General features: G+C 31.9%; 2 protein-coding genes across 4 annotated transcripts in view; one reads left to right on the forward strand and one right to left on the reverse strand.

Moving 5' to 3' along the window:
- The window catches only part of LOC133197760 (N-terminal EF-hand calcium-binding protein 1-like), a 252,915-nt gene that overhangs the window by 65,959 nt on the left and 159,096 nt on the right, over window positions 1-27,860 (forward strand). The gene's annotated exons all lie outside the window — the stretch shown is intronic.
- LOC133197754 (uncharacterized) lies at window positions 52-27,525 on the reverse strand. Of its 3 annotated transcripts, XM_061333950.1 has the most exons (27): window positions 27,240-27,525; window positions 24,846-24,875; window positions 23,304-23,333; window positions 21,561-21,608; window positions 19,782-19,907; window positions 18,893-18,934; window positions 18,772-18,807; window positions 18,650-18,682; window positions 16,956-17,000; window positions 16,113-16,169; window positions 15,671-15,709; window positions 15,365-15,403; window positions 15,083-15,121; window positions 14,709-14,744; window positions 14,530-14,601; window positions 13,698-13,748; window positions 13,203-13,244; window positions 12,456-12,503; window positions 11,987-12,025; window positions 11,849-11,887; window positions 11,407-11,436; window positions 9,935-10,153; window positions 8,855-8,902; window positions 7,138-7,281; window positions 2,683-2,929; window positions 2,114-2,353; window positions 52-655 (listed from the first exon to the last, which is right to left on the reverse strand). In XM_061333950.1, the coding sequence occupies exons 2-27, from the start codon at window positions 24,852-24,854 to the stop codon at window positions 543-545; spliced, it is 1,911 nt and encodes a 636-aa protein (XP_061189934.1). In that variant the 5' UTR covers window positions 24,855-24,875; window positions 27,240-27,525; the 3' UTR covers window positions 52-542. The 3 variants fall into 3 exon arrangements, with proteins under 3 accessions (XP_061189934.1, XP_061189935.1, XP_061189936.1); XM_061333951.1 differs by lacking the exon at window positions 8,855-8,902; XM_061333952.1 differs by lacking the exons at window positions 8,855-8,902; window positions 9,935-10,153.

The following is a 27,860-nucleotide window of genomic DNA, read 5'->3' on the forward strand; positions in this document are numbered from 1 at the left end:
TTGCATTCTTCTTTTCTAAGAAAAAAATTTGAAATAAAACAAACGAGAAACATCAGAACATATTTAATAAAACGTAATACAAAGTATTGATTTCTGTATAATATTGATAACAAATGTATAGATACCACATGGCTTATGTTAATATGAGCACTATAAGGACAAACTGGAGAAAAACGTTCCCATTCTCCATCCAACAACACGCCCCTATACCAATGAGTGTACAGCTACACTACGGAATACAACAAATACAACGTTGTAAAACTGGACGGATGAAATTTCTGATGAATTCTACGTTGTGTTTGCATCACTATTCTACTCTAGTCAGGGAGGTGAATTGCAGTGTAGGAAATATATTATGACTCAGAATAGATTAAAAAGCAGAATTATTCTTTATATAATATAGTCCACTTTACGATCGTGCTGTCGAGAATTCAGTCAAGAAATCTTAATCTCCTAGGTAACACGTACATGTCAGGTAGTTTACACTAAGTATCCAAGGTAAACAGGGGGTTTACACAAAGTATCCTAGGTTATCCGGAAATTTACACGTAAGCATCCAAGGTAAACAGGAAACTTACCGGTCTGAACCGGTTCGTATAAAATGGAAGGTTTTCGATCCGTCTGTAAATGTCCTGGCGGATTTGCCTGTATTCAGCTGTAAAATTATATCACAAGCTATCAGACAACCACTAAATTATAAGATCATTTTCTTAGTTTATCATAACCCATAATGCAATTTCTAAAGTGGGTCTAGAGACAGTAAATTTTTACTTTGTCCATACAATTTCCAATCTCGCTACATAACCAAAACAGGACGAGATGGTCAAAAGATGTTTTTATTACAAAAAATCTAGAAACATAAACATTTTTATAGCTCTACATCATTGTAATGCAAACAAATATGATCAATTTCTGATGATGTTGTTTATATGCATTGCACGTTACCCAATCCATTTAGTTTTCGGAATATATATGCCCGTATTCACACCTGTGTTTAAACCAGGTTTACCACTAAGAACAGCTTACATTTTTTTAATCCGTTTCATACCTGTTTCTCAGAAGTGAGCTGAGCTCACAAATTAAACTAAGCCTAAACCTGGTCTGGGGTAGGTTTAAATGTTGATTTACTGTTCTTCTAACACTGGAGGACTGGATAGATAAGATGAAGAAGGTGGAAAAAATTAAAAGACAACTCAAAATTATACATGACAGATCAAATCTATTTATATGATGATCTTGACATTCTCTCAAAATGTTGTTCTACTTATATATTATGAACATACTGAAGTGTGTTACATCAATGTTCAATGCCATTTCCAGGTGGAAATTTAAAGATGATTTTACATTGTCTCCAATTTGCAACTTCGCTCTCTGTTGTGTGTAATTGCAAAGGCAAGTTGTGTGTGTGTGGGGGGGGGGGGGGGGGGAGGGGGATTTGAATCCATGCGTACGTGTACACGTAGAATGAAAGTGACAAAATAAGTGTTGGTGCTTTCTATTCCTTTAAAAAATATTGAATTAATTTGGAAGATGTTTCTTTTTGGGGTGGGTATGCCCGTGCCCCTAAAGAAGAAAAATTCCTGTATCTGCCCTTGAATTGTGTCTTTTGCTGTCTTAGAAAATTTAATCATAGAGTAAGTGGAGGCCTTTGTTATATTGAATGAATTAATTCATTGATAGTAATGGTGAGAACATTGTCTCTACTCAAAGTAGGAGGACGCTCCTAGTAAAACATTTTCCATGAAGGAATGACAGATTTTCTAGAAAGATATATGTTGTCTTTTCATTTTCCTGTCTTTGGTTCTTTCTCTGCTTAATATTATACCAAATGCTGTCAAAAGACGAGATTGACTGCAGTTTAGGTAAAACCAGTTTTATTTTCAGTGTGAAACACAAGTGAGGTTTACGTGAGCTCAGCTCAAGTGGGATTTAAACCCAGTTTACTTGACTCTGGCTTACTTGATAAACCTAGCTTACCTAAGCCATAGGTATGAATACGGGCAATAGAGTATTGAGGCTTAAATTCAATTTGCATTTTAATACTATCTTTAAATTTGTTAACATCTAATGCGAGGACTCGACCAATATATCGTTAAAAAAATCCAAAACTTACGATCAAAGAAGAAATCCTGGGCCTCCCGTCTATTGCGGAACTGGATACCGGTGACAATACTGTTATTTTTTAGCCAGCTACCGCGGATTATCTTGGCACCGACAGACTGGATGAAGAACTCGTTAATCCCGAACTTCTGCTGAAGGAGAGCCCTGATCCTAGGGGCAAAGACGTCACGGAAATAATCAGAGTCCATTGTCCGTGGATATTCTGTCATTAGGTAGGTGTAAGCTATCCTTTCTGTCAAATTTAACCGAAGTAAAAAAGTTGAATAAGATGTGTTCTTTTGAAGTCTATGAAAAATGTTTGTCGGTTATTTTAGCTGAGAAACTGTGGACATTATGGACTTTGTGTCCATGTAAATAAGAATATTGCGGGAATTAGGCAAAGAATTAAATTCTGTAGAGAAAGAAATTATGATTTTAAGAAACGAATATATACAGTCTGAAAGGAGGGAAGTTTTATTATGACTTTATTAAGCCCAAATGACAAGACTTTTAATTCAGAAAAATTTCCAAACTTCTAGATCTGCTTAGTATTAATCAAAAGTCAAAATAAAACAGTCTTACCCTGTGGCTGGCTATCATTTAAAGGTAGGATTAAAACATCACTTCCGTACGGGTCCGGGTAGTTTGAAATTTTGAAGTGCTTTTCGCTGATCACCCATTTCTCCGCATCGTTAAAAGTCGGGAACCAGATAACTATGATGATGTCATTGATTTCCGCGGAATCCTGGGATTGCTCTAACCAGTAGTCACCAGTGCGCGTGATGTGAGCATGGATGTCCCAACCCTCGTGTCCCTCCAGCAACTGAATCTAAAGGCATATCAGAGATATCGTTCTTAGGCTATCTGTTACTTGACATGAACAGTTTTAACAACTAGTTTTAACAACCATGAAGGGAAGGTATAAATGTGCGGAAGTATGAAGCACATTTATTCTGCATGATCATTTATTATTTCTTTTCCCCCTTGATTGTATAAATACAAAATTAATTCTTTGCAAAAGGAGTAATTTGCTCTGTGTCCTGAGGCATTGCTAGTCCAGTCGTATACATTTCTTGTCAAAAATGTAATTTACATGTAATTTCAATATCCCTCTACTCACTTCTAACTTAACTTTATCAGAGAAAAAAATTTACTATTTTATCCTTATGTTTTAAATGCAATGTGAGGATAACGAACGGTAAACATACTCAAAAGTCCATACAAACAATACTGATTTGGAGCAGAGCAAACAGGGACCCCTAAAAACATCAGAGGTGACATCAGGAGCCACTGAAGGATTAAGCAACCTCTGTCGACCAGTCAAACCCTCCGTGAGCCCTTTGTCATGATCGGGTGAACGGAGATATCCGTAGACATTCGGTATGAAAATAATGCCCTGACAATTTGTGTGAAAAACGTCACTTAATAATCGACCTAACAACTGGTTGTATCGACCATTAAATTTAGGAAATGTTGATTTAAACAAAATTTTTGAAACTCTTGTGTCATCAACCAACTTATTGGTCAGTAGACTGCCTCGTTTTTGAAATGTGCGTAAGGAAGAATATCTTATGTATCGAATCAAACGGGAGACACAAACTCCAAAACAGGTGATAAGGGGTATAGTATTACATAAATAAGGGAAGCTGCCGACAGACAAAGTGAAGTCATTACGTTTATCATAAAGTATATTCGTTTGCCATCAATGTCTTTTTCTAGAAAAACATCCAAATATGAAACAGATATGTCAGGCTCTGTGGTGTCTTATTTTCAGTGAAATTAGATGTATGGAATGAAAATGAATTTAACAGTGTTGATAAAACGTCGTCCATATATCTATATGTCAAATTCAAGACAAGAAACAACTTTTCTTGTGGAAGTTTTTGAATTAATTCTGCTTCATAAGAATACAAAATAAGTCTGCTAATATAGGAACAGATTAAGTACCGATGGGAATGCCATTGTATTGTTGGAAGACCTGGTCTCCAAAACGTAAATAAAGAACTCAAGCATCTTTTTAACATCATCAGAGTAATTTTGTGTAGAATCAGAATGGGTTTAACAAAGTAAGTCTGTAAATGATCAATGACAAGATCAACAAATAATTGCCAAAAAGAAACTTTTTTACCAACTTAAAGATAAAAGAAACATTATTTCTATTCACCTAACTTCCGATTTTGACTATTTAAAAGAATGTGAAGTTTTGATTTACATACAGTTATTTTACGATTATCTTTTATATTCATATGCTGTGATTATTATGGGATGTGATTTCTATGAATATATGGAATGAGATTTTAAGGCTATGATATATTTGGCCAAAACAGTCGAGATACGGTAAGTTATTATGAAATCAAAGAGATAGTCAAGTTACAAAAAATGAATAAGAAATACGAAGTTATAAACGCTGGAAAAAAGCAATCCAGAATAATTATTTACTCTAATTTGTAATAAAAATTATGTCACACAAATAAACTGATGAAAATTTATTCAACTTTTAAACTAACAAGTAACTATGTTTTCGCAAATTGACAACATCGCGGATACGGTCACGTAAAATAAAGACAGAAAAATATTATTAGAAATTTATTCATTATAAAACACAATTAGTATTCTTTAATATGATGATACATCAATAAAAAAGTACTTTTTTAGGAATGGAAGATTTTTTGTCCAATAAAAATTACTGTTGAAAGATGTTGAATTGTTCCTATGTGAGGAACACTACTTCATAGCTCTATGTCTAACATATAATTTTTCTTTGATACAGCATGAAGTAATTATTATTGCTAATTTCTTTTCAATTGTAAATAGAAATTCAGGATTAAACGTTATGGTCTGATATGATAAGGAATTCTCTGATTCTATAGTAAATTGAATGGCACGAAGAGATTAGATGTTGTGGTACGCTTTACATTATAAAAGATAGGCATCAATAAACTTTATGATTATAACTTTATAAACAAACAAAAACTCCTTTTTCTTTATTCCTTTATTTAAGAATACCTTCCCAATACATACAGCAAATAAATAGTGAAAAATAAATAATTTACAAAAGTGCAAGAAATGAAATATCAAATATAAATTTGAAACTCTATGAGGGGATGGAAGAATATTAGTATACAAGTTAAGTAGAGTTAGGTATCAAATATTTGTAGCCAAAGACTACACAGGATAAAACAATCCATAGATCTTTTTGAGGAATCCTCCCTTTGTATGTGTTGTATATATGTACATACTCTAACTACGATATATAAATTTGAAATATATTTGGTTTTATTTCAAAACGTCATTTATTGTTAGGTTTTGTTTTATTCCTAAACAATGATTTTTTTCATTGTAACAAAAAGTAGAAGACAAGAAAAATTTGAGGATTAAAGCCGACTACTCCTGTATAATACTGATCAGAAGTTACATTCGCAACAACTACCAAGCGAAAGTTTGGTATCCAGTGTCTTGAAAAATATCACAGACTTTGTAGAGTGTATTTTGGCAACAATCGATCCCAGTGTCACGTGATCACACCGGACGTTCCGTCAGAGTGAACATTACAGTGGTTCTATTTTTAGATATGTCCCGCAGTGATCTTCTCAGGTTCTCATATTCAGCTGAAAGAGAAACAGGGGAATAGTGTAACTCAACATTTTGGTAAGTGTTGTACACCCGTTTTTGTCGGGTTAATTTGAAATAGCATAGAAAAGCAAGAGCAGATTATTGGTGTGACTCTCATTTCTTCTGTACTTACGGTCGTTATAGAACTGGTAGGCCGCTTCACTGGAGGGGAATCTATTGCATGTAACCACACTCTTCTTTTTAAACCAGTTTCCTCTGAGATTTTTTATCCCCACCGTCTGGATGACAAAACGCTCGGCTTTATGTTTTTGCAAAACGTTATTCATGTTTGTGACAAACTTCTCCCTGAATTGATCGGGGTCGACTATTCCTTCGTATTCTGTTACTAGGAATGTAGGGTAATGACGATCTAAAAAATTCAGAAGAAATTGATATTAAATATTAATTTTATTTTGAACACAAAGTATGAACAGTTTTTCCTATCGCCAAAAATATAACAAGGTGAAGTGCTCCTGTTTGTATGTATCTGAACACAAGGCTGTGACATATAGTGATCTCCAGGAACTTTGGGATTACGGGTTGTGATTTGAACATTAAATCCTATTTTTTAGAATTGATTTACTAAAAAATATCCGTTAATAACCCTTTAAGAGGTCTCAATAAATAGTTGTTTGATTCCCGGGAAGAATAAAAAGTGCATACAGATAACAAAAGCCACAGGACTAATTTTATCATAAACCTTTTAACCTTTTAATAAAACAAATGCACGATAAGATTAAAAGTACCATTTGTTGGGTTCCAGTTAATCGGCAAGACAACGATATCTGACCCATAGAATTCTGGAAAAGATGCGTTCCGAAAGTGTTTCTCGTGGCAAAGCCACATTTCCGCTTCCTTGCTTGTTGGGAACCAGATAATGATCACTATATCGTCAATATCCCAAAGTTTGTTGGGTTCTGTCGATGGTTTGTGTGTCCATCCATCGGCGCGACCCTCTAGTAGACTGATCTAAGAAAAATTGAAGCATTGGTTTAATCTGTGGTTTAATATTTTAACAAATACATAACAAATATTATGATAGACTTCATTACTCACACTTTCCATTTTCTGTCTTCCTTTTTTTCGAAAAAGCACGACATGGTCAAAAAAACACGAAAAACACGATAAATTTTGAATGAAAATGCTGCGACATTGTAGGAGTTTAAGCAGTCTTAAAACAGTCGCATCATAGAATTAATTTCTGATTTTGTTACCCCAATTTGTTGGAGGCTATTTTTATGAATAAAACCAACCTGTTTATCGTGGATTTCGACCATGTCGCAGCATTTTCGGAGATCGCGGTGAACAATATAGCGAGCTTAGTCAATACGTTTTTTGTGACTAGGGAATGCAGTGCTCGCAAAAACACAGAGCTACTTATAATATATATGTTTATAAGTATATAATGTTGTATTGTAATCTTACCTCTCTGCTAGTGGCGATACCTTTGAGTTGTCCATACGAGTTGGCTAGAACAGAGCGTCCCTCTTGCAGCGCTTTAACAACGTCTGCCTTGGCGAGTTTGTTAGTTCTGACGAAGAGGTAGACGCCGCTATTGGTGGACTTGGGCTGCAAAACATATCAATAAAGTTACAATGTTGTTAATTTATACTGTACACACACCATTCCTATACAGATCCACGCCAAACTGGCCAACGCCCAGTGATAGCTTCTGTGCTAAAAATATAAATATACATACGTAGTATGTGACGAAATCTTGAAAAGACATAATATAGGTTCAAATTCAAGTGCAAAACCGTAGTGAACCATACACAAAAAAGCGGTACACAGATTCCTTCAGTACCAAAGCTTCAGACGACTAATTTGGATTACATTTATATACCTCATAATCAGACCGAGTTGGAAGAGCTGGCTCAGTTTGGGGCCTAGCATCCTACAATTATATGCAATGCAGCAACTAGAACACCTGTCTTGATTGATTTAAATGTTTGTTTTATTAAATATATCAGGAGAACATGTACAATAAACGTACAGATCCTTGTACAAGATGAAATGTTGTAGATGTGAATTTAATATATATATATATATATATATATATATATATATATATATATATATATATATATATATATATATATATATATATACTCTTTTAAAGAGTAAAATAGGTAACAGAGAACTCTATTTAACCTATACAATGACGGTTTTGTAGTTATTGAACTCATTTTGATATATGACATTGTATCGCTTGTAGAATTAAATTCAATGTCAATACACCTTATATGTCTTATTTGTAAAGAGTATAGAAGAAATGAGAATGTGAGACGAGTAAACATGATATAAAGTTTGTCTAAATAAAGATTTATTTGATTTATACTGAATTCCGTAGTTACTCTAGGGCACCTGCTCCTTTGTATGTAGGCATGTAAATGTTCTCAAACAAGAATATATAACTTAACAACAAATAAAAAAAGAAAGATTATCTGAAGAAAAAACGTGCTGCCTGAGAAAATTAAAAAAATATATCTTTTATAGTGAAAAGAAAGGCCTTGCTTTTCCAATCATATCAATATACGCGTTGTAAGACCTAAGTTGTGACTAGTATCGATTTGAAGTGAACTGTGTTGATGACAACACATAGGCTATAGCCTCTCCTGACAAACCTGGCTCTCTGTTTTGGTGTCAGTCACAGGGGACTTTTCGTAGTCGAGTTGATGCCGTAACTGAAAAATCATACTTATTAATTCAGAAATTCCAAATATTTTTCCATTTGATACATTAGTAATTTACAAACAGAACAACTATCAGAGTAAAAGACACCACGTTAACCTGTTTTATAACAGCAACTCCACATTGACAATCAGATTTTACTTTCAGTTTTCTTAAAGCAAAAGACGTGTTTATGCAATTTATCCAAAAATTGTGTATCCAACTTTCATTGCAATAACATCAAACGAAGTACTTCTTGAAATACATGTAAGCGTTCGAGACAAGAAGCTTATACACCTGATGAATATGCATAAAACAAACCTGTACAAAGCATATTGAAGATGTGTGACATGAACGAGAAATGGAGGTTATATATGGTTTCTAAATTAAGCTATATTAAAATGGTGTCTAAATAAATGAGACGATGCACAGATGACGTGTAGAGAACATAAGCCCACGACAAGAACCAAACCTGGCGCTCCTCGGGACGTAAGTACCGGTCATTTACATAGTTAGGTCCCTACAAATGTAAGCCGTATCGATTACCTGGCATATCGATAGACAGATCCAATATCAAGCTAAATCTCATAAAAGATACCACGTAAAATCAATACTGAAACCTGTAAAAGGAGTATTGATGAAAAATTCTAAAGAAACCAAGACCAGGTTAAAATAAATAATTGCATATAAGCTTGAAAGATTTCTATACAAACAGATGAATGAAATGCATAGAATATCATCAACTTTAATGTCCCCTAACGGGAAGAAGATATAAAGAGCCTCTTTTTATTTCTACAATTAGATGCATGATTTAAAGAAATTAATTGCTTTTTTATAAATTTTGTTAACTTCCGTGCCTGGCTTTTATTACTACAACAAAATACTCTTATTTTAACATCAAAAATGTATGAACCATAACGCTTCACCGTCGGTTATGTTAATAAATCTTTGTGTATTTGAATTTTACACGGATTTGGAAATGAATGTACACAAAGAATTCTTCTTCGGACTGAAATAAAGTTCAATCGTATTGTAAGCTTGCTCAATGCATTTTTCTCAAAGGATCCTTTCAACGAGGTACACCTATGCTATGACAACGACCACGTAAAGGGAAATAATCAACCAGCGATTATAGTCCTAAGTACAGATAAAAAGAATTCAACTAGCGATTACGAAACTAAGATCTAGCTAATATTTAGCTTCTGTATCATCCATGGAAATCTCCTTGCATTAACGTCTACACTGGATTTACGGCAACCAAAGAATTCCACTCAACTTTCCCTGTAGCCATGGGCGATTGAAGTTTTATCGAATGATATGTATAGAGAATATATAAATCCCTCCTTAGTTGTCAATGTTAGATAAGGAAAACTTCAGAAATCCAATCCATTAAGCCAAACTGGCGTCCATTAGAGAAATCATAGACATTCATGTTCCCCTCTATACTATATAATAAGAATGAGATGGTAACGGAACTAGGGATGAGGTTGCTACAGAAATAATGACGTCATTGTTAAAAAGCAGACGACAGCAAATGCCCATGCAATCTTACCGGATGATGGGAGGGATTCTGATACGCATATCTTCCCCAAGGTTTGAAATTCCCATCATGCATTTCAATTTTTTCCATCTCCCGTCGAATCTGAGCCTCCAATTCCCTCTCCCTGTCGATGTTTGAGAACCGCCTGTTATCCCTGGTGTAATATCTATTTTCGTTGTCCGGCCCGTACATTTGCTCCCGATAGGTGTCTCTGTGGCTCAGCTGACCCTTCTGAAAATCCACATTTCTTTTTTCATTATCATTTTTATCATTAGTTGCGTTATTTTTTCGCTTTTCGCGATCATCTTCGACAAACCTAGGTGATTTATGCATTACATGTAGCTCATCCTGGAGCCGACCGTTTTGCGCTCTGAGTTTTGATAATTCTTCCTCTAGAGTTCGAAGCTTAGCAGAGTGGATCCCTTCCCTTGTATTGAACTCATCCATCTTTGCGTCGTGATAATGGATGTTATCTTCCAGAGCATTTATTCTCGGACCAAACATCTTCCAGTCCTCCGCCATAATTCCAACTTTCTCGTCTACCAGGCCCACTTTGGCTTTCACAACCTCTATACCCGCTTCCACCGTATCTAGCTTGCTGTTTGTGTATCGTAAAGGATCTGTGGTAGCCATGTGATCCAATGTACAGTGTCAACAATATGCAGAGTCTACTTTTGAAATTGACAATGAATCACGAGAAAAGACACACTATGATGACATCCATTAATACCTTACTCAATCCCCGACAAAGGCAAACACATTCAAGATTCAGGATCTCAGAAAAATCTGGGCCTCGTGAAAATTAAATGAAATTTAATGTAAAGTGACAGGTACTTTGCCTACACTCCATTCAAGTTAAAGCGCCGTTGACTTTTGAGGCACATTTAAATTGTTCGTAGCTTTAAAGATGTCTACGCATGTTCAGCAGTAAACAAACAGATAGAAGTATTGACGTTTAATCAAAAGCGCAATATTTCTTTCAATCATTATCGATTTTAAAGTTATTTTAAGCAAAAGAACCCATGTTAACCTTTCTTCAACTTTGCTATTTCAGCTAAAGACCGATCGATTTTCGAAGGCTGCTTTGATATCTAAACCTTTGTGTTGGAATCCTAAATGTTGGAATTTATCGAATATATTAAATCGTGCACACATTGCTAGAATCTAGAGAAATTAAATAATCCTTCATTTATTTATGTGTCTGGATAAGTTATTGTGCCTAATCTTTCCGTTTATGTGCTTTCCTTGTAAATATATTACTCCCTCAATTGATGAACTGTTTTTCTTTAAGAAACAATCAGACTTCTCCCACAAAAAGTACAAAATCCCCTATACAAAAAGGTGATTTATACTAAAACTATAACTAGTAAGTAAGTACATGCGAAATGGGAGTTTTAAAAAATCTTGATTCAGTTTGTAAAAATTGCATATAGTGTTAATCTTCATTATAATGCGGAGTAGTGATCAAAGTGGGGAATACTCACCAGGTTAGCTGCAGGATACTCCAAAGGTTGCTGAAAATGATATTGAAATTATGGCTATGTTTATTTCACAAAAAATTCAGAAATCGAGGGCTTTACAAATGACCATTTAGAACATCTCAGTGAATATTTAAAGAAAAAGAAAGGTAACTTAAAATCTTATCAACAAAGACAAGCAGACTTGTGGGAAACTGAGCTAGGATTTGTGTGTAGCTGTATGATGGAGTAACAGATAATAACTGTAAATGCTTTTATCTTTATGGTTTACTCTAAATGTATGTATAATGTTCTTTGAAATACAAATACAATATTTTGACGTTATTGCAATTATATCTTCTCACTGAGTTCATTATTAAAGAAAATATGCAGGATATCACAATTACAAGTTAAATTTTTAGAGCCATTTATCAAACCGTTTCTGGTTAACAAAGTGAAATATCATTACCTTTCGCAGTTCTTCCATTTTGATTTTTTCTTGTAGAAACTGAAACATACATGTAGAATAATGCAGTTAATGAAGTGAAAAATTTCGCTTTCATACGACTACAATGAAAAACATCATTTTATTGACAAAATATCCCACCTCTCCGTAATCCTTGTACGTTGTTCTGTCGGCCATTTTCTAGTAAAAATAAAACCAAAAAAACATTTTAGCAGTTTCTTACATTTTAAAATAGATATATATATATACTCGGCGTATTATTGTGTAACGTTACTATGTTACTAATGTTGTTTATTTTCTAAAGCTTCTGAAGATAGAATGAAAGGCTTAAAGCTTTACTGAGGTTTTTCGTGTTTCTCTTCCTTATTTATTTTATTCCGAACCACTGAGACTTTTTTATTGGATTGTGTGTGTGTGTGTATATATATATATATATATATATATATATATATATATATATATATATATATATATATATATATATATATATATATATATATATATATATATATATATATATATATATATATATATATATATATATATATATATAATATCAGTTTTAACTTAAGTAAACAAAAGTAAAAAGGTTCCGTGGTCCAAGACTGACCTTATGGTCCGCGTAGCTGTCAATCCCGGGCTGTAGCGGCTTCTCGTACTGTAGAAAACACTTCAAATGTCAGCAACAAAAAATTGCAAGTTTTTATATTATATGATCATAAATCACAGTCAATTTATTTTCTAGCGATGAAAATAAATACTAGAATAAGAAACAATCCTCTCCTAGATATGAACTATTTTCATGTAACTATAATATATTGAAATATACATAAATAGTTTTGTCAGAACCCAATGCTAGAAAATAAAAATACATAAATAGTTTGCCCTTAGTTTCGCTACAGAATAAAAAAATGAGCCTTAATCATTGTCTATGTAAAAAATTCTTCCAACACCTGTGTTTTAACTCAGGTTTATAGTATATAGTAGTATATGTTTCAGTGATGTTATTCTCATGTTAGAATTCGAGTATGTGTTTAAAAATTTCATATTCAACTAAATCCATACAATGACGCAGATGTTAACTATGCATATCAAAAGGAACATTAAATTGTACCGAAGCTAAAACAAAAACTAAAATATTATGCGTATGTAACTCATTGAATTTAAATTTGAAAATATATTATTGTATTGATGAATAAAACTTTTAAAAATGCAACAAAAACATGTGACTACTTCAATGACATGTAATTATATATAATCTAAAATTAACTGAATATTGTTAATCACATAAATGCATGGAAGTTTATAAGATGTTAATAATACAACACAGAAACATGTGTTAAATTGTCTTGCATACCCAGTCTGGATATTTAAATTTGTCACGTGATGGATCATAATACTGTAAACACAAGACATCACATGTGAAAGTTAAGAGAGATTTACAGACAATAACGGGTAAGACGTACGTATACGGGGACGTTAACAGGTATACGAAAGGTTAGATTCCGTGAGTAGAAAGATACATTCATATAGAAAAACCTAGTATATTTTAAAAATCTATATGGATGGATATATCGCCAAAATTAAGTCTGGATTCTCAAAATGGTTATTTATTTCTTATTGCTCTCTCTCTCTCTCTCTCTCTCTCTCTCTCTCTCTCTCTCTCTCTCTCTCTGAATAGAATTAAAAATTCTTTCTACCAACAAAATTAAAGTGGGACTTATTTTATAATCAAAAATAATTCATTACCTTGTAAGAATCTATTTACCAGATAAATGAAATTGAGAAAAAGCTTCAGAAAGTTGAATCATTGTGAAATAATGATCACTTAATGGATGTCTACGATACATACCCGATCATTATAACCATTATACGCATTCCGACCCTGATCGTATTCCCTATACTAATAAAATATATCAGAAATTAAAACACTATTCATTTTAATCACATTCAATATATCAGGAATTAAAACATCGTGTACTTTAATTAAACAGTTTCTTAAATGCTATCAAAAATGAGAATTATGATTATCGATTTTAGATATTTGATACAAAATAATGCTTAACATTGAAAATGTTAATTGACTTTATGAGGAAATTTTCCACAGCTTTGACTGTATAAAAATCAAATTGATTTTCAGAATTTAGTGTCTAATGCAACGTTTTTATTTTGAATTTGATATGAAGTATAGATTTTAAATTTTCACTTCCTTATTTGTCCAAACCAAGGGCATTTTTTCGACTTATCCCCAGTATGTTCTTAATAAGTTAAACATTTAGACGCTAAAAGAAAATGACAGAGGTTTGTGGGATACCGTAAACACAAAGACACATGTATTCAATCATACTGAGACATGTATAATCATTTAAAAGCCAACTTTTCAAATAAAACAAAATGAATTCAAAATCGAAAATGAAAGCAAAGTTTTCAAATATATGCAAAAGAATCAAAATCATTTTAGTATGTATTTACAATTAAAAATCATTATGTTTAGTTTTAGAAATCTATTCGTCATGTTTAAATAGTCAATAAATTGAGTGACGTGGGAATTTTTCTTTAATCTTTTATAGAGTCTCTTTTTTTACATTTGTAAAAAAAAAAAACATCCTTTTTTACTCAGTATAAATGTTACAAATATATTCTGTGCAGGGTTTGATTAGAGTAACTCCATGAATACAACTGACCTTGCTGGGGGACCCGTCCCTGGCTCTGTCATAACCTCGACCCCTGTCAAAGTCACGGCCTCTGTCATAATACTGTAACAAAAGGTGACTCAAAACTTTAAAACTTTTTTTAAATAAGTTGGATAATTCACACCTTCAGTTTAATAATCTTTTAGAAAATAATTCTATCTGTTTCTTACTCGTTCTGGGGATCCGTTCATTCCTCTGTCTTGGTACTGCAAAAAATAAAAAAAATCAACAACAAAATTATAACATATTCAAACAATAAATGTTATTTTACCACAAAGCATCAACAGTACATAGTCAAGAGAGACTGTTCTTGCAAGAAACAAAGAATAGCAACACAGCTAGGTACTGATGTAGTTATATCAAGCAGGTAGTGTACAAAAAGCTGAAATACCAATCGTTAGATAGGCGTTCTAGTTCATAAAAATGAAAAGGAAAACACACATATGTCAAAGCTAATTAAAGGCAGATATAATCAGAAAGTGAAATCATCTTTTGTGGCGAAATTTTCTTGATTTCACAGAATTTAGCAGGCGCCCACACATACCCTTCCATCAAGTATATTCCTCCTCCTATCTGAGATGTACTGAAACCAACAGGCATGCAGATATTTATATGTTACTTCCACATGTTCCAGTTTTTATATTAGTTGGTTACAAATTTCTTATCACTTTTGACCATAACACATCCCTTGTTAACTTATTTAATATTTTAATTTATTATTCAACTGATATTATGAACTGTTAAATACTTGCATTTCTTCGTTTGGGAATTTTGAACTGTAAAGATTTAAACAATTTAAATTGTAATCAGGGAACAGATAACGTACTTGCTTAAGGTTTTCTTTCCGCCTATCCATTAAATCATACTGGAAGTTTGAAAATGAAGTATATGTATTTTTCTATAAATCAATTAATATTTCTGTCAAAAACTTTAACCATAAATCTTTAAAAGTGTTCTAAAAGTATAAAAGTATTCTTCAGAAGTAATTGTAAAAATCTGTATTTTCAGCTTTTTGTTGTATATATGTTATAACATATCAAATAATAATTTACAATTTTTTTACTCATTTTAGGAGGCTCTTATAAGTATGAAATACATAAGTATGTTTTCATTTGAAATATATTTTATATACCCTATCTAGAGAAGTATGTCGCCCCAACCTCAGATTTTGCTGGAAAAAAGGAAAAATATTATGAAAGTAATTAAAAGTGTCTTAAAATTGCCTCTAATACTTTTTTTTAATTTCCTATTAACATATCATTTCAAAGCATTTTCTTTTTGCGTTTTGTTCATATTTAAGTGCTGTAAAAGTTTTACTATGTATCTTTATTTAAGTTAATGAATGTGCATTTATGACTCAATTGTCATTTGATGTGACAAGCAAAGCCAGACTTTTATTTCTGCTTTATTACAGAAATACAATAATGTTGATACATAATATGTAAAGGAAATAATACATATACTAATATATATCAACTTTTGTTAATATGAAGAAACTGATAGAGAAAATGTAAACTGTTGTTAGCAATCAAGCAATCTATGGATAGTAGCAGATAGGCTCATAAACACAGTACCCTATCGAGTGATGTGTATCGACCATCGTCCCGTATATTATACATTCTGTCATCTCTCTGAAAATGAAACCTTCGTTTTCTTAAATTCTACAAGGAACATGTCTGTCCCAGACATTATATCTGTAAAAGTATCTGCCATACTCTATACAAACGGGATTGAGTTGTCACGTAAAAGATCAAGCATAAAAATATTTAGACATATAATTATGTTAAAATAGTGCATGTCATTTTGAAAGATAATTACATTGTCTGCTTGTTTATTTCAAAGTATGAACAGTATTTTTATAGATATTAACGAAGTGATATTTTTCTTTTAATAAATAACATACATGTATGTGTTAATTAACAGATAGCCACTCTACTTTTGTTAAGACATTAGCGACATAAACACTGAATACCCTATCCAATGAGGAATATCGACCGTCCTCCGGTTTATATATTCTATCATCTCTCTGAAAATGAAACATTGCTCTATCATCCCTCTATTATCCATATTTAATGCATAAAAACGCTCCTGGGTAGGTAATTTGTTTTGTGTCTTTCTTAAACAAACATTACGAAAAGTTTTGAGAACGAAGTCTTCTGCAATGAGGCAATCCGACTAACTTGTACAAATTAAGCAATGGTATGAAATTCTTCAGAATGTAAGAGAAGAGTTGAGAATCTTGTTCGATAAGTAATATCTACCCACTTAGATGAAAGCAATATTTCAAAATCTTGTTTAATAAGTGATATTTACCACCTTAGGTAGAAGCAATAGTTGAGAAGCTTCTTTAATAAGTGATATCTACCCACTTAGGTGAAAGCAATAATTAAGAAGCTTGTTTTATAAGTGATATTTACCCTATTTGGTGAGATATCTCTTCCACGGTCTCTTTCATAATATTGCTGCAGAGAAAAGGGAAACTGTTAGTAAAGTGAAATATTATAGGAATACAGGGTTTATGGTCTAATTGTATTCTTAGAATACTAATGAAAACAAAAAAATTATCAATCTCACAAGTTGTATAAGCAATACAATACAGGAACAGGGTAAAATCACCGACCCCTCGAAATACCAGAGATAGGATCGGGTGCTTAAGAGGAGCGAGCATCCCCTGTCGTCTAGTCATGCCCGCCGTTAGGCCCTTGTTATGATCAGGTAAACGGAGTAATCCGTTGTTAAAATTATATAAGAATATCCTAACAATACGTATAAACTATGTCAGTCAAAATTCGACCCAAAGATTGGTTATACAGTCTAACATCGTTATCTTGAACTCAATGGGACCAATATAAAACTTCATCATATCAAAAGGTTCCAGACAATGATGTTAAAATACTTAAAGGAAAAGAGTGTGGATCTTCCAAACCACATCAACTTATCCATGGTGTTCGAGAGACCGAAATTCAACCGTATTTGTAAATACTGTCATTACAACGACCATAGACTTTGCAAAATGCTGACTTAAAACAATACTAAAGCCCTGTAACATCAACTTATTTGATCTTACACAGAACATGTTGTTGCAAATTAGTTGGGAGACTTAGACACCATATGCAGTTGGTTATAATGGAATACAACCAAATATGGAAAACTGAAGTCGTCCCATTTGTCATGTAGTTTAGTTGTTAGTTTGCTTTTAACGCCTATATTCAGTAAAACATAACTACAATAAAACGAACTCAAAAAAAATCTGAAGAAAGTATGATTAAATGTAAAAACTGTTTTCTACATGTGTTAGAGCTTGCATGCAGCTACAAAATTAGAATATTTATATCTGGAAATTTGAGGTAAACATTTAGTTAATGAAACATCGTACTATGTTCTTGATCTAGGGAAAAATATCTTGTTTATGTTCTACTCATAAGATAAAACAAAGTTATGAGATCCATCAGTATTTTAATTGATATTAGAAGTTATCGAAATTATAAAACAACTTAATGTTAACAAATGTAGCTGTTTCCTTAAACTCTCATAAATTCTAAAATATTTGGCTTAAAAAAATTAGTTCACATGTTTAAAACGACCAAAAAAGCATTGAATTTTTCAAGGCATGAAACAAAATATTTCTGTTTGTCAAAAATCAGCCCATATAAGTAGTTGCCAGTAAATTCATCATTTGGAAAGTTTTGTACTATGGAATACAATTTCCATTAAATATTGTCAATAATCCTCTCTCGTGTTTCCTTGTCATCAATTTTCATTAATTCATATCTCAAAAATATAATTGTTGATTTATATACAATATCATTCGCTATTAAAATATCAAAAAAAACGAATGACTTAGAAAAAATATACAGAAAAAGGTTACAATATCAAACTAAAGAAAGACATGCGCAAGATGCACTAGTAAAAAGGGGTACTAAGCATACCTTTCTTGGTGGAATATAAACCTAAAATCAGGTGCAAATGTCATATCTTTCTCCCAAGTTATATGTTTATGTTAGTAATCAAATCACATCGAGATGGTTAAATGTAAAATGATATATTTAAAACATTTGTGTATTTCCAGTTTTTAAGTTATAAGCTCAATAACAATCCAATAACAACTTACGCCTCTGTCTGTCAAGGGCTCATCATATCGTCTCTACAAAATAATAATTCAATTTAAATACGAGTTATTTCCCTTAAAGCTAATCAAAAGGTTGGACATAAAGATATGTTTAAAACCCTTACCCCGCCTATCCACTCCTCCCCTCTCTTGACTCTTTGCTGAAAGATGGCACATAATTAGTGTCAGTGTATAAAACGAGTGTTTTAATTGATAACTTTTAACATTGAGTAATTTGAAACTCACCCGGTCTGTCAGGGGTTGATCATCAAATCTCTGACCATCCAGCTACAAAAAAAATGTTTCACAGTACGAGCTTACTTTTCAATAGATTTTGCATCTCGTATAAGATGAAAATAATATTTAGAATCCTAAAGAATATATGCCTTTTATAATATTCAATGTGAAAATGAAATTTAGAATCCAAAGAATATATGTCTTTCAATAATTATTCATCTAGTTTTTATTTTCCTACTATTCATTTTAAATGAGCTTTCGATCATTCAAGAAAATTACTGGTTAGGAAACGATTTTGAACATTCAATTTCAGCTTTACCTTTTTTCAAATTATTGGATAATTTTTGGATAATTTAATGGATAATTAGCTGATACCATTATCCCAGATATCCCCCTTACTAGTATCAGAAAGTTTCCCACAGAGACCAAAGGATAAATATACAATTATGTATTGTAATTTAATAGAGATGCAAGTGGCAAATAGTACTAGGAAATTCTTGAAGAATTTACGGGTATTTAGAATAAGTCTTTCTTTGGTTGTTTACGGTTGAAAGAAATTAAAAACACTTACATTATGTGCAAGCATCTAAATATTTTGAAAATTTAAAAAAAAATTGCGTTACATTTCAAGATGATAGATTTCAAGAGATAAATTCTGCAGGATAATAGAAACTGTATGATGAAAGTCCTTATTAACTATGTCCATGAACTATTCAAACAAAGGCCTACAAGAAACTGCATTAAAAAAATATTATGTCAAAATAATTGAACTGAAAACGTACGTCAGCAGACTTTCAATACAAAAGAAAATTAACCCCATTGTCTTCAGCACTCCATCCATGGACGGCTTTAACAATAAATAATTTAAAATTAAAAAGAAATTGAATAGTTTCGTTACATCTCTAATATGCTGAGGAAGAGGGTCGCTGAATCTTGGCCGGAAGTTGGTGTAGGGAGGAGCGATATCTGCTTTGGGTGCATCTGCTCCGTATGGGTAGTTTGTCTGTCTGTTCCTCGGTGAGATCTATAAAATAATTGAATTCTCTCATATTGTTTGCATAACAATTATCGGTTGTAAATGAACATTGATTAATTACTTCAGATATTTTTTTGGATATAATACAATACTGTTGTTGATGCCATTTACTATCTTTCAACATTAAATATATAACAGTTATATCGTTCAACATTAAATATATAACAATTATACATCTTCATCTCCTGGTTTTACAAATAAAAGTATTTCTTTGATCAATATGATTTAATCTTTTGAACAAAAATTAATATATTGTACCTTGTCCATAAAATGAATGAGAGATCATATGGCATACATATAACTGCTTTGTGTGAGATTTCGTGACTAAGGATTTCAAACCAGAGAAAGGATACAGAATAGATTCTATAGTAATTATCTTCAAAATTAGGAATATGTCATTCTGATTGAAGTTTTGGTGGTTTTATTCCAGCAAGGATTCATGCCATTTCTTTGTTAATTGGTTTTAGCGGTTTATATATTAATCTTTAGCATGACTAAACAATAAAAATTGCTTTTAAAACAATTAAAACGTCACAAAATACATAAATGTCCTTATTAGATATATCATGTCGTGTTCACACCTGAGGAAATGCTTTATTGTTTAGTGGTATACTGTACAGAACTAGAAATACATACCCGACCCTGTATCGATAGAAAAACATGTATGAATACTGTTTCAGATTTCTTTATCAACTTATCTCTAAGATTTAATATATAAAATTCAATAAATATGTAGATGATAAATTATCAAATGTTTATTTTATATGGATTTCTGTGTAGAAAACCTTGTAATAACCTTACTAAGTCGCGTTTTAGAAAAAATTCATCGAACAGAAAGTTGATATGAAAATATTTTTGAAACTAAAGAGTTGTCTCCTAACTATTGTTCATACTTGAAACTTGCCACGACATTGAAAATACAATCAATAACATTTCTACAGCATACCATAGTAGTTTATATAAAAATGTCAGTAATCCGTCAAAAACTCAAATAAACAGAGAAATCGCAATTAAAATAGGATTGATTTCAAAAAAGTATCTCATAAATTGATTATAAATCAAAATGATTTTTTAAAACATCATCATGGCACCTGATCCCACCTCTGTTTTTGGAGGTCCGTGTTTGCTCTGCTCCCGATTTGTATAGTTTTAATGGACTTTGAGCTTGAATGCTGTTCGTTATCTCCATATTTCATCATTGCACATGTGCTTCAGAATGTGACTATATAAGAATCTTTTGGTAATTGATAGAATCTTTCACTGGGATCAAAGATAAGAATTTTTTTTTTTTTTTTTTGGGGGGGGGGGGAAACTTTAAAGCAAAAATGCCCTTCAATCTTCAAACTGAAACTAAAACACACACATGAAAATAAAGAAAATTTGAAGCTTATTTTTCTACAAAAGCGTGCCCTATCTAATTTCAACATGAAAAGAGCTATGCGACAGTATCTTTTGCCCCCTCATTTTCATTACAATTTTGGACAATTTTTGTCTTGTACAGCTCTTTCATGTAACATTGAAGCGGTGCCATGAAGAGTTACATACCCCTCCCGTGTTGTAATCATGCGTGTACGTTGTCTGTTGCATATACTGGAAGACAAAGGATTAAAATCAACATTCCATTAAGCGATAGTAACTTACCCCGTTAGCAGGCACAAAGTCGTGCTTGTATGTCGACTGTTGCATATACTGGAAAAACACAAAGAAAACACTTAGTGAAACTCTTATATCATTTCATAAATACTTTTCCTTTAATAATTTCATTTTTTCCCAATTAACTTGTCATACATTTAGTTAAACATTATATTATCTTCTTGATCTGTATTTATCAATAAAATCAATGTTATGGCGAACATTTATTTTCTAAATCAATTTTTAGATTAAAAATACACATTCTGTTTCTATAAATAAGAAAGGCAATGCAAAAAATGTTCCATTTTAAATTCAAAAATTGAAAATATTCTTGAAACTGCATTGCATCGTATAGAAAAATATTAAGATCGTCAATAATTGTTTTCTACAAGGATTTTTTAGCATCATGTTGTCTCAAGTACACATATAAAACCCTCCACATGAATTTCCTTGTTAAGACAATGTGATGAGACAACATAATGATATAATATATGATAAACTTCATGTTTGCTTGTGTTCAAAGAACAATTTCCTGTGATGCTTATTAATAAACATTTGTACAAAATAAGTACAAGGTTTTACATTTGTGGATAAGAGAACAAACAAAAAAAGCACGCTTATTTCTAGGAACTAGCAAAAACTTTTCTAGTGCTATTTTTTCTCTTTACTCACGCAACACATGTACATTTCAGAACAAGCTCGAATTTGTACTTTTTTTAATTTTTTTTTTTATAAAGAACCATTTATATGTAGTACACATCGACGTGTTATTCAGTGCTAGATAACACAATTTTAGTTTTTATTGTATAAGATTTCAAATTATGCTTACTTGATGAACAAACTTATTGACTAGAGTTCTTTTGTGGAAATCAGACTGACATTAGGGGGAAAACTTAAAAATCATAAATCTACTTGTGAAAAAATAAGCTTTGATCGAAAAAGTACTCTAGGAAAATCACAAATAAAATGAGGGTTTATTGTTTGCACAAATTTACTAATCCCCCAATAAAACTTTTACATTTTTAACATCATGTTATCTCAAGTATGCATTCCCTCCATATCAATTTTCTTGTGAGATTATAAATGAAGTACATAATACTAAACCAATCAGTTTAAATGATATGTGATATACATTCAAAGATTAATTACCTGTGATGATTATATATACATTTTTACAAGGTAAGGATAAGGTTTATATTTGTGGACAAGAGAACGAACACACAAACAACACGCTGACTTCTACGAGCTATCAAAGGCTTCTAATGCTATATTTCTCTTTGCTCAAGTAACACAAGTACATTTTATATCCAGTTCCAATTTGTACAATTTTACATTTTTCTTTTCTCCACAAAGAACACTGTATAATTTAATATATGGAGTGCATATTGACGTGCTTAGTGGTGCTGTATCAAAAATTTTAGTTTTCAACGTACCAGTTTTAAAGTTACTTATACATGTATAGGCTATTGTGAATTTTTAAAAAACAAATACAGTGCAAATTCCTCTATGGAAATTAGGCAAACAGGAGAGAAAATCTGTATATTTAAGAAAATAAGCTTTAGCTCAAAGATACTCCGCGAAAAGGACCAATAAACTGAGATTATGAAGAACTACAAACTTTGGGATTTAGAGGATTTTTTTCTCTTTTTGGTGAATATGATGAAAAAACAGATTTGAAATAGATCTGCCTGATCAGGTGACAGTTTTGGGTATACAACAATGTGATACAGAAAGAGAGTAGAAGTTAGTTACCATCCCGGACCAAGGCTTTACGGTATTTTCCTGTCAATTATAGAGTTAACGGCAAATTAACATATTACCAAATGCTACCAAACTGAAAATCGTTCATGTATCTATTCAATATTAAATCACATTCACTCCGAAATCAAAATATTGTAACTCATAGGAATTGTAATATCTTTATAACATCTTGCAAATTATATTTTTGAAGGAGATATGAATTTGGAGTTTTGCAAGATGATTTGCCATTGAATGTATGGTTTAAGACATTCTGCACAGAAATTTAAGTCTGAAATTAAATAGACAAGATACAACTTGGGTAGACACAAACTGGTTACCGAAAGTGATTTCCTATTCAAAGAAAAGTCAACTCAAAAAATACACTTTAACTAATTCCTCGAGCAAAGGAAAGGAACAAAAACGAAAGATTATATTTAAAAAGAATGTATCGGATATTTAAATCTAATTATAACCATGTGAATGGTCTTAATAGTCTCTGTCGTTTTACGTTTAAATTGAGGGAAATTGGGGGAGGTGTTGATCCCAATGTTAGATTCTATATACCCACAGAGTCGAATCGTGGTCGAAGTAATAACCTTTTTGTTTGATAAAAAGCCAAATCAATAGTGAAAAAGATTCTGTAACATTATGTCGAACCTTTATCTGAGATTATCGTACGTGATTATAACCTTGGATAAAGGATTCTCGATTTTTGAATAAATAAAGTTACGTCTCTGAGAAGTAAAGTTTTCGATCACCGTGGTATTTAATTACTTCAATTACGTGTACAAATAGACTCAAGGTTACTATTTTACCCAGTAAACCGGACCCTCAGAATTAAAGCCTAACTTTCTGTCTTAACTTTATGTTTAAACACACTGGACGGCCAGGATTTAAACCTCGTTTTTTACTAAGATTTGGTGCTTAGGACTTAAGGTCAATTAGTTTTCAACTTTCTGCCATGACGGTAAACTTGAGAATGACAGAACAGAAAATTTAAACCAGAATAAATAACTGCAAGCACTTGTCTACTTGTTCTGTTTGACGTGAAAAGAAAATATTGACTACATGTATATTAAATGCCTAGCTAAAATGCATTTTGAACTCTAAGTACTGCGTCAATTAGCTTTAGTCAAATAATATATCGCCAATACACTTCTATAAATTTATTTACAATGTCTGTCGCTAGCCTCTAAAAAGAAACAAAATAAAACTAAAGTTAATAAGATTTAATTAGCCTGACTTCACAGAAGTCAGGATAAAATATAAAATCCTACCCTGGTCATGGGCCATAACGAAATGGGCTGCAATCATATCACAACACTAAATGTACAAACATTATATACCTATTCTCTGCTACTATAACTCAAAATTTACATATAAAATGCCTCGATTTATTTTACTCTTTTCATCACCGAGAACACATATTCCTTGTAGAAATATTGTAACTTAATGAACAAGTGAAAAGCTCTTGTCTATCATGTGAGTTTTCTAAGGAATAAAATAAACTGATGTAAATTAATCAAGGAAAATAGAACAGTTTGTTGAACTTACGTATGACATCCTGATGGTTGGATGATGGTCCTAAATAGAAAAAAAAAAGTTATATTAACTGAGCATTATGGCATTTATTGTATCATAAAGTGGGCGGTAAAATATTGCACAAACAAATGGGCCAATAAATAGAGATGAAAGGTATAAGAGAATTCTATAAGAAGTGAGAGAGACATCGAATGGAATTCGTGGGAATCTACTTTTTCAGAAGAAGGCAAAGCTGTTATTCTAAAAAAAAAATGTTAAAAGTCATTATTATGAAGACTGCCTTATGCTGAGACATAATTTTGTAGACAACAAGAATTTGATTGAGAATTAAGAGGGGGTTTTAAATGGATAAACAGTTTAAAGGGTAAAATTTATAGGAATTGGGGAAAAAATCAGAACATTGTTACATAGGTAAATGCATGTGATTTTCTTAAGCTGATCCTTGCAAATAAAAAAAAATTAATAATAATGCATATCTATGGTGGATTTGTTTTATTTTGTGTGAACAGAATGGTTTTATAATACACAAATCAAAACACTATTCTAAAGCCATGGTTCTTGGTCGTCTACCAAATGTAGATAAAGTTACGCTTTAACATTTTGAGGTTCTTATCACCATTCTACTGAAATCTACTTCTCCTGAACACTACTTTGCAGAAGATTAATATAAAATATGTGTTATTTTGCCACCTGTACTGCTCTGCCTGCTATTAGTTACGTAAGATCCCAGATTATTTACTATTTAAGGATTCTTAAGTTCAGTGTAAACATTGTTTTTTTTCCGTGTACCCTCTATAAATAATAAGATAATCGATTTCTTGTTCTCGTAAATTACAATCAAATGCCCATCTGGTTTTTTTTTTTTTTTTTTTTTTTTTTTTTTTTAGCAGATACATAGTTTGAAAGATCATGTTTCATATGCAAGAGATTTATCTAAACATAATTAAAAGGTTTTCCCCTATAAAACAAACTTCCCAGAATCGGAAGAGAGACCGAGATCGATGTGAAATACATACCTCAAATGGCTCTAGATCAATTATGTTCAAAAATCTTTCCAACACCTTGGCGTTTATTGCAATGAGAAATTTAACCCTTTCTTCGTCCTATGGTTTTAAGGGTATCAGCACTTGGTTACTAATATTGACATAAAGATTCCCATTATGGAGGAAAGAAGACCAAACACTCTCACCGGCAGTTCAAGGTTTTAATCTTTTAGAGGACCCTTAATTTGAATTTTGTCATGGCAACACTATAAATTGTTTTATGATAGTTTCCTTGCTATATGAAGCAATATACGGTATATTTTGTGATGCCGTGATTGAAATTAAAGCGTGAGATATGCAATACCAATACTATATTGAATAAATATTTTATTAATTACATTGAGGGTCTTTCATATAAAATTGAGCGATAAGAATCACCGTATCAAATTTCTGTGATCACCGCAAAAAAAATTAGGAAATGTACAGAAGCTCCGTATAGGGTATATGCACAGCCAAAATATGCTTGGAGACGTCATTATTTTACATGTCATTGGAGCTATCATCATTAATGCCTATGAATACGTAACTGTCTTTTCTATTGATAAGATTGTTATTAATATTTTATGCAGTATATACATGTACAGCTTTAAAGTTCCTTAAAGTACTTTATACCAGCATTAAAACAGTAAATCCGTTACACTCGGAAATTTAATTCCACTGCGATTGACTTCTAATCAATCCCAAATATTTACACTGCAAATTTTTAACTTTTCTTTTAGAACTTTTTTTGTCTACGTTGACCTATTTATGTATCGAATTAAAATTCCTAAGCTGTCTTAAAAATAAGTTAGTATATTTAAGTTAGTTTGTGTGCGAATGTTTTACCGAAAACCTTTATTCTTAGCAACGCGCATGCGCAATTATTTTACTTTCCATTATTTCAGTATCAATAAAGAATTATCATACATTTTCATTGTTTTAAAACGTTGAAGAATCGATTGACATTGAAATTCAAACAAAAATGCAGTTGCTTGCAAAATGCTCTGAAGACAAGCCGACACTGCAATATTTTCCCTTTAAATCAATAATGAAATAAATTTCCATTTAAAATATGTGAAGGTAAAATGATTATGTTTCTAGGATTATACGATTCCAATTTGCATGCAATAATTTATTATTGCTGACTGATCTATATTAACCCCTATATTTAAAACAATGAACATATTGTCATCGTATACTTTACAATAAACACAGACGGGCTAGAGATACGATCTATAGATCTAAGCCATAGTCAATTTATTGTGCAAACCTTAGAAACAATATGTACGTTGTCTGCTTCACTCATTTCCAATCAATTCAATACACATCTTATATCTAGAAAAAAATTCAAATCATCTTTCACCTGAGCGTTTTTTGTACTTACCCCCAAATCGTAGTCCGCAAACCTCTGTTTTGGCACCGTATTATCCCCTGTAGGCTAAAAGACAAAAAGTTATATATCTCTTTAACTCGTAATTCGTCACGAAAGAATGAGCAACAAGTTACGGTAATTTAACACCCGTTTAATAGGGTATTAAAAGTGGAACATGCAGATTCACATAACGTTATTAAATATTAAACGCATAAAAATAAATTCCGTAATTGCTAAATTCCAGCATTGATTAAAACATTGGAGTCTGGCTGAATACAATGTTTACCGTGTTGGTCAATCGCTCTACTAACGGGTACTTCTACCGATAATATAAATTGTTAAAAGGGGCAGATAACTCGTAAGTATTTGAGCAAATAACAATAGATTTGGCAAACTTTGTCAAAAAGATATTATGCCTTGATAAACCTACGTTGTTTTTAATAATAGACTCGTGTTTATAAGTGAAAATTTACGAACTTAAATGTTGGAAAAGTTCCATAGCCCTAGATAAGGTCAAACACACGTCTTTAAAGAGAGGGTTGAGATTGTGACATTTATATCTCTTTCTACAGTCTTGAGATTTGACATAGGAGGGAAATCTGTTCTCGATTGGGGGTCTTTATTTCATCATTA

This window comes from Saccostrea echinata, unplaced genomic scaffold (genome assembly GCF_033153115.1).
Source record: "Saccostrea echinata isolate AGI-Se365-2 ecotype Australia unplaced genomic scaffold, CSIRO_AGI_Sech_v1 ptg000030l, whole genome shotgun sequence".
NCBI lineage: Eukaryota > Metazoa > Mollusca > Bivalvia > Ostreida > Ostreidae > Saccostrea > Saccostrea echinata.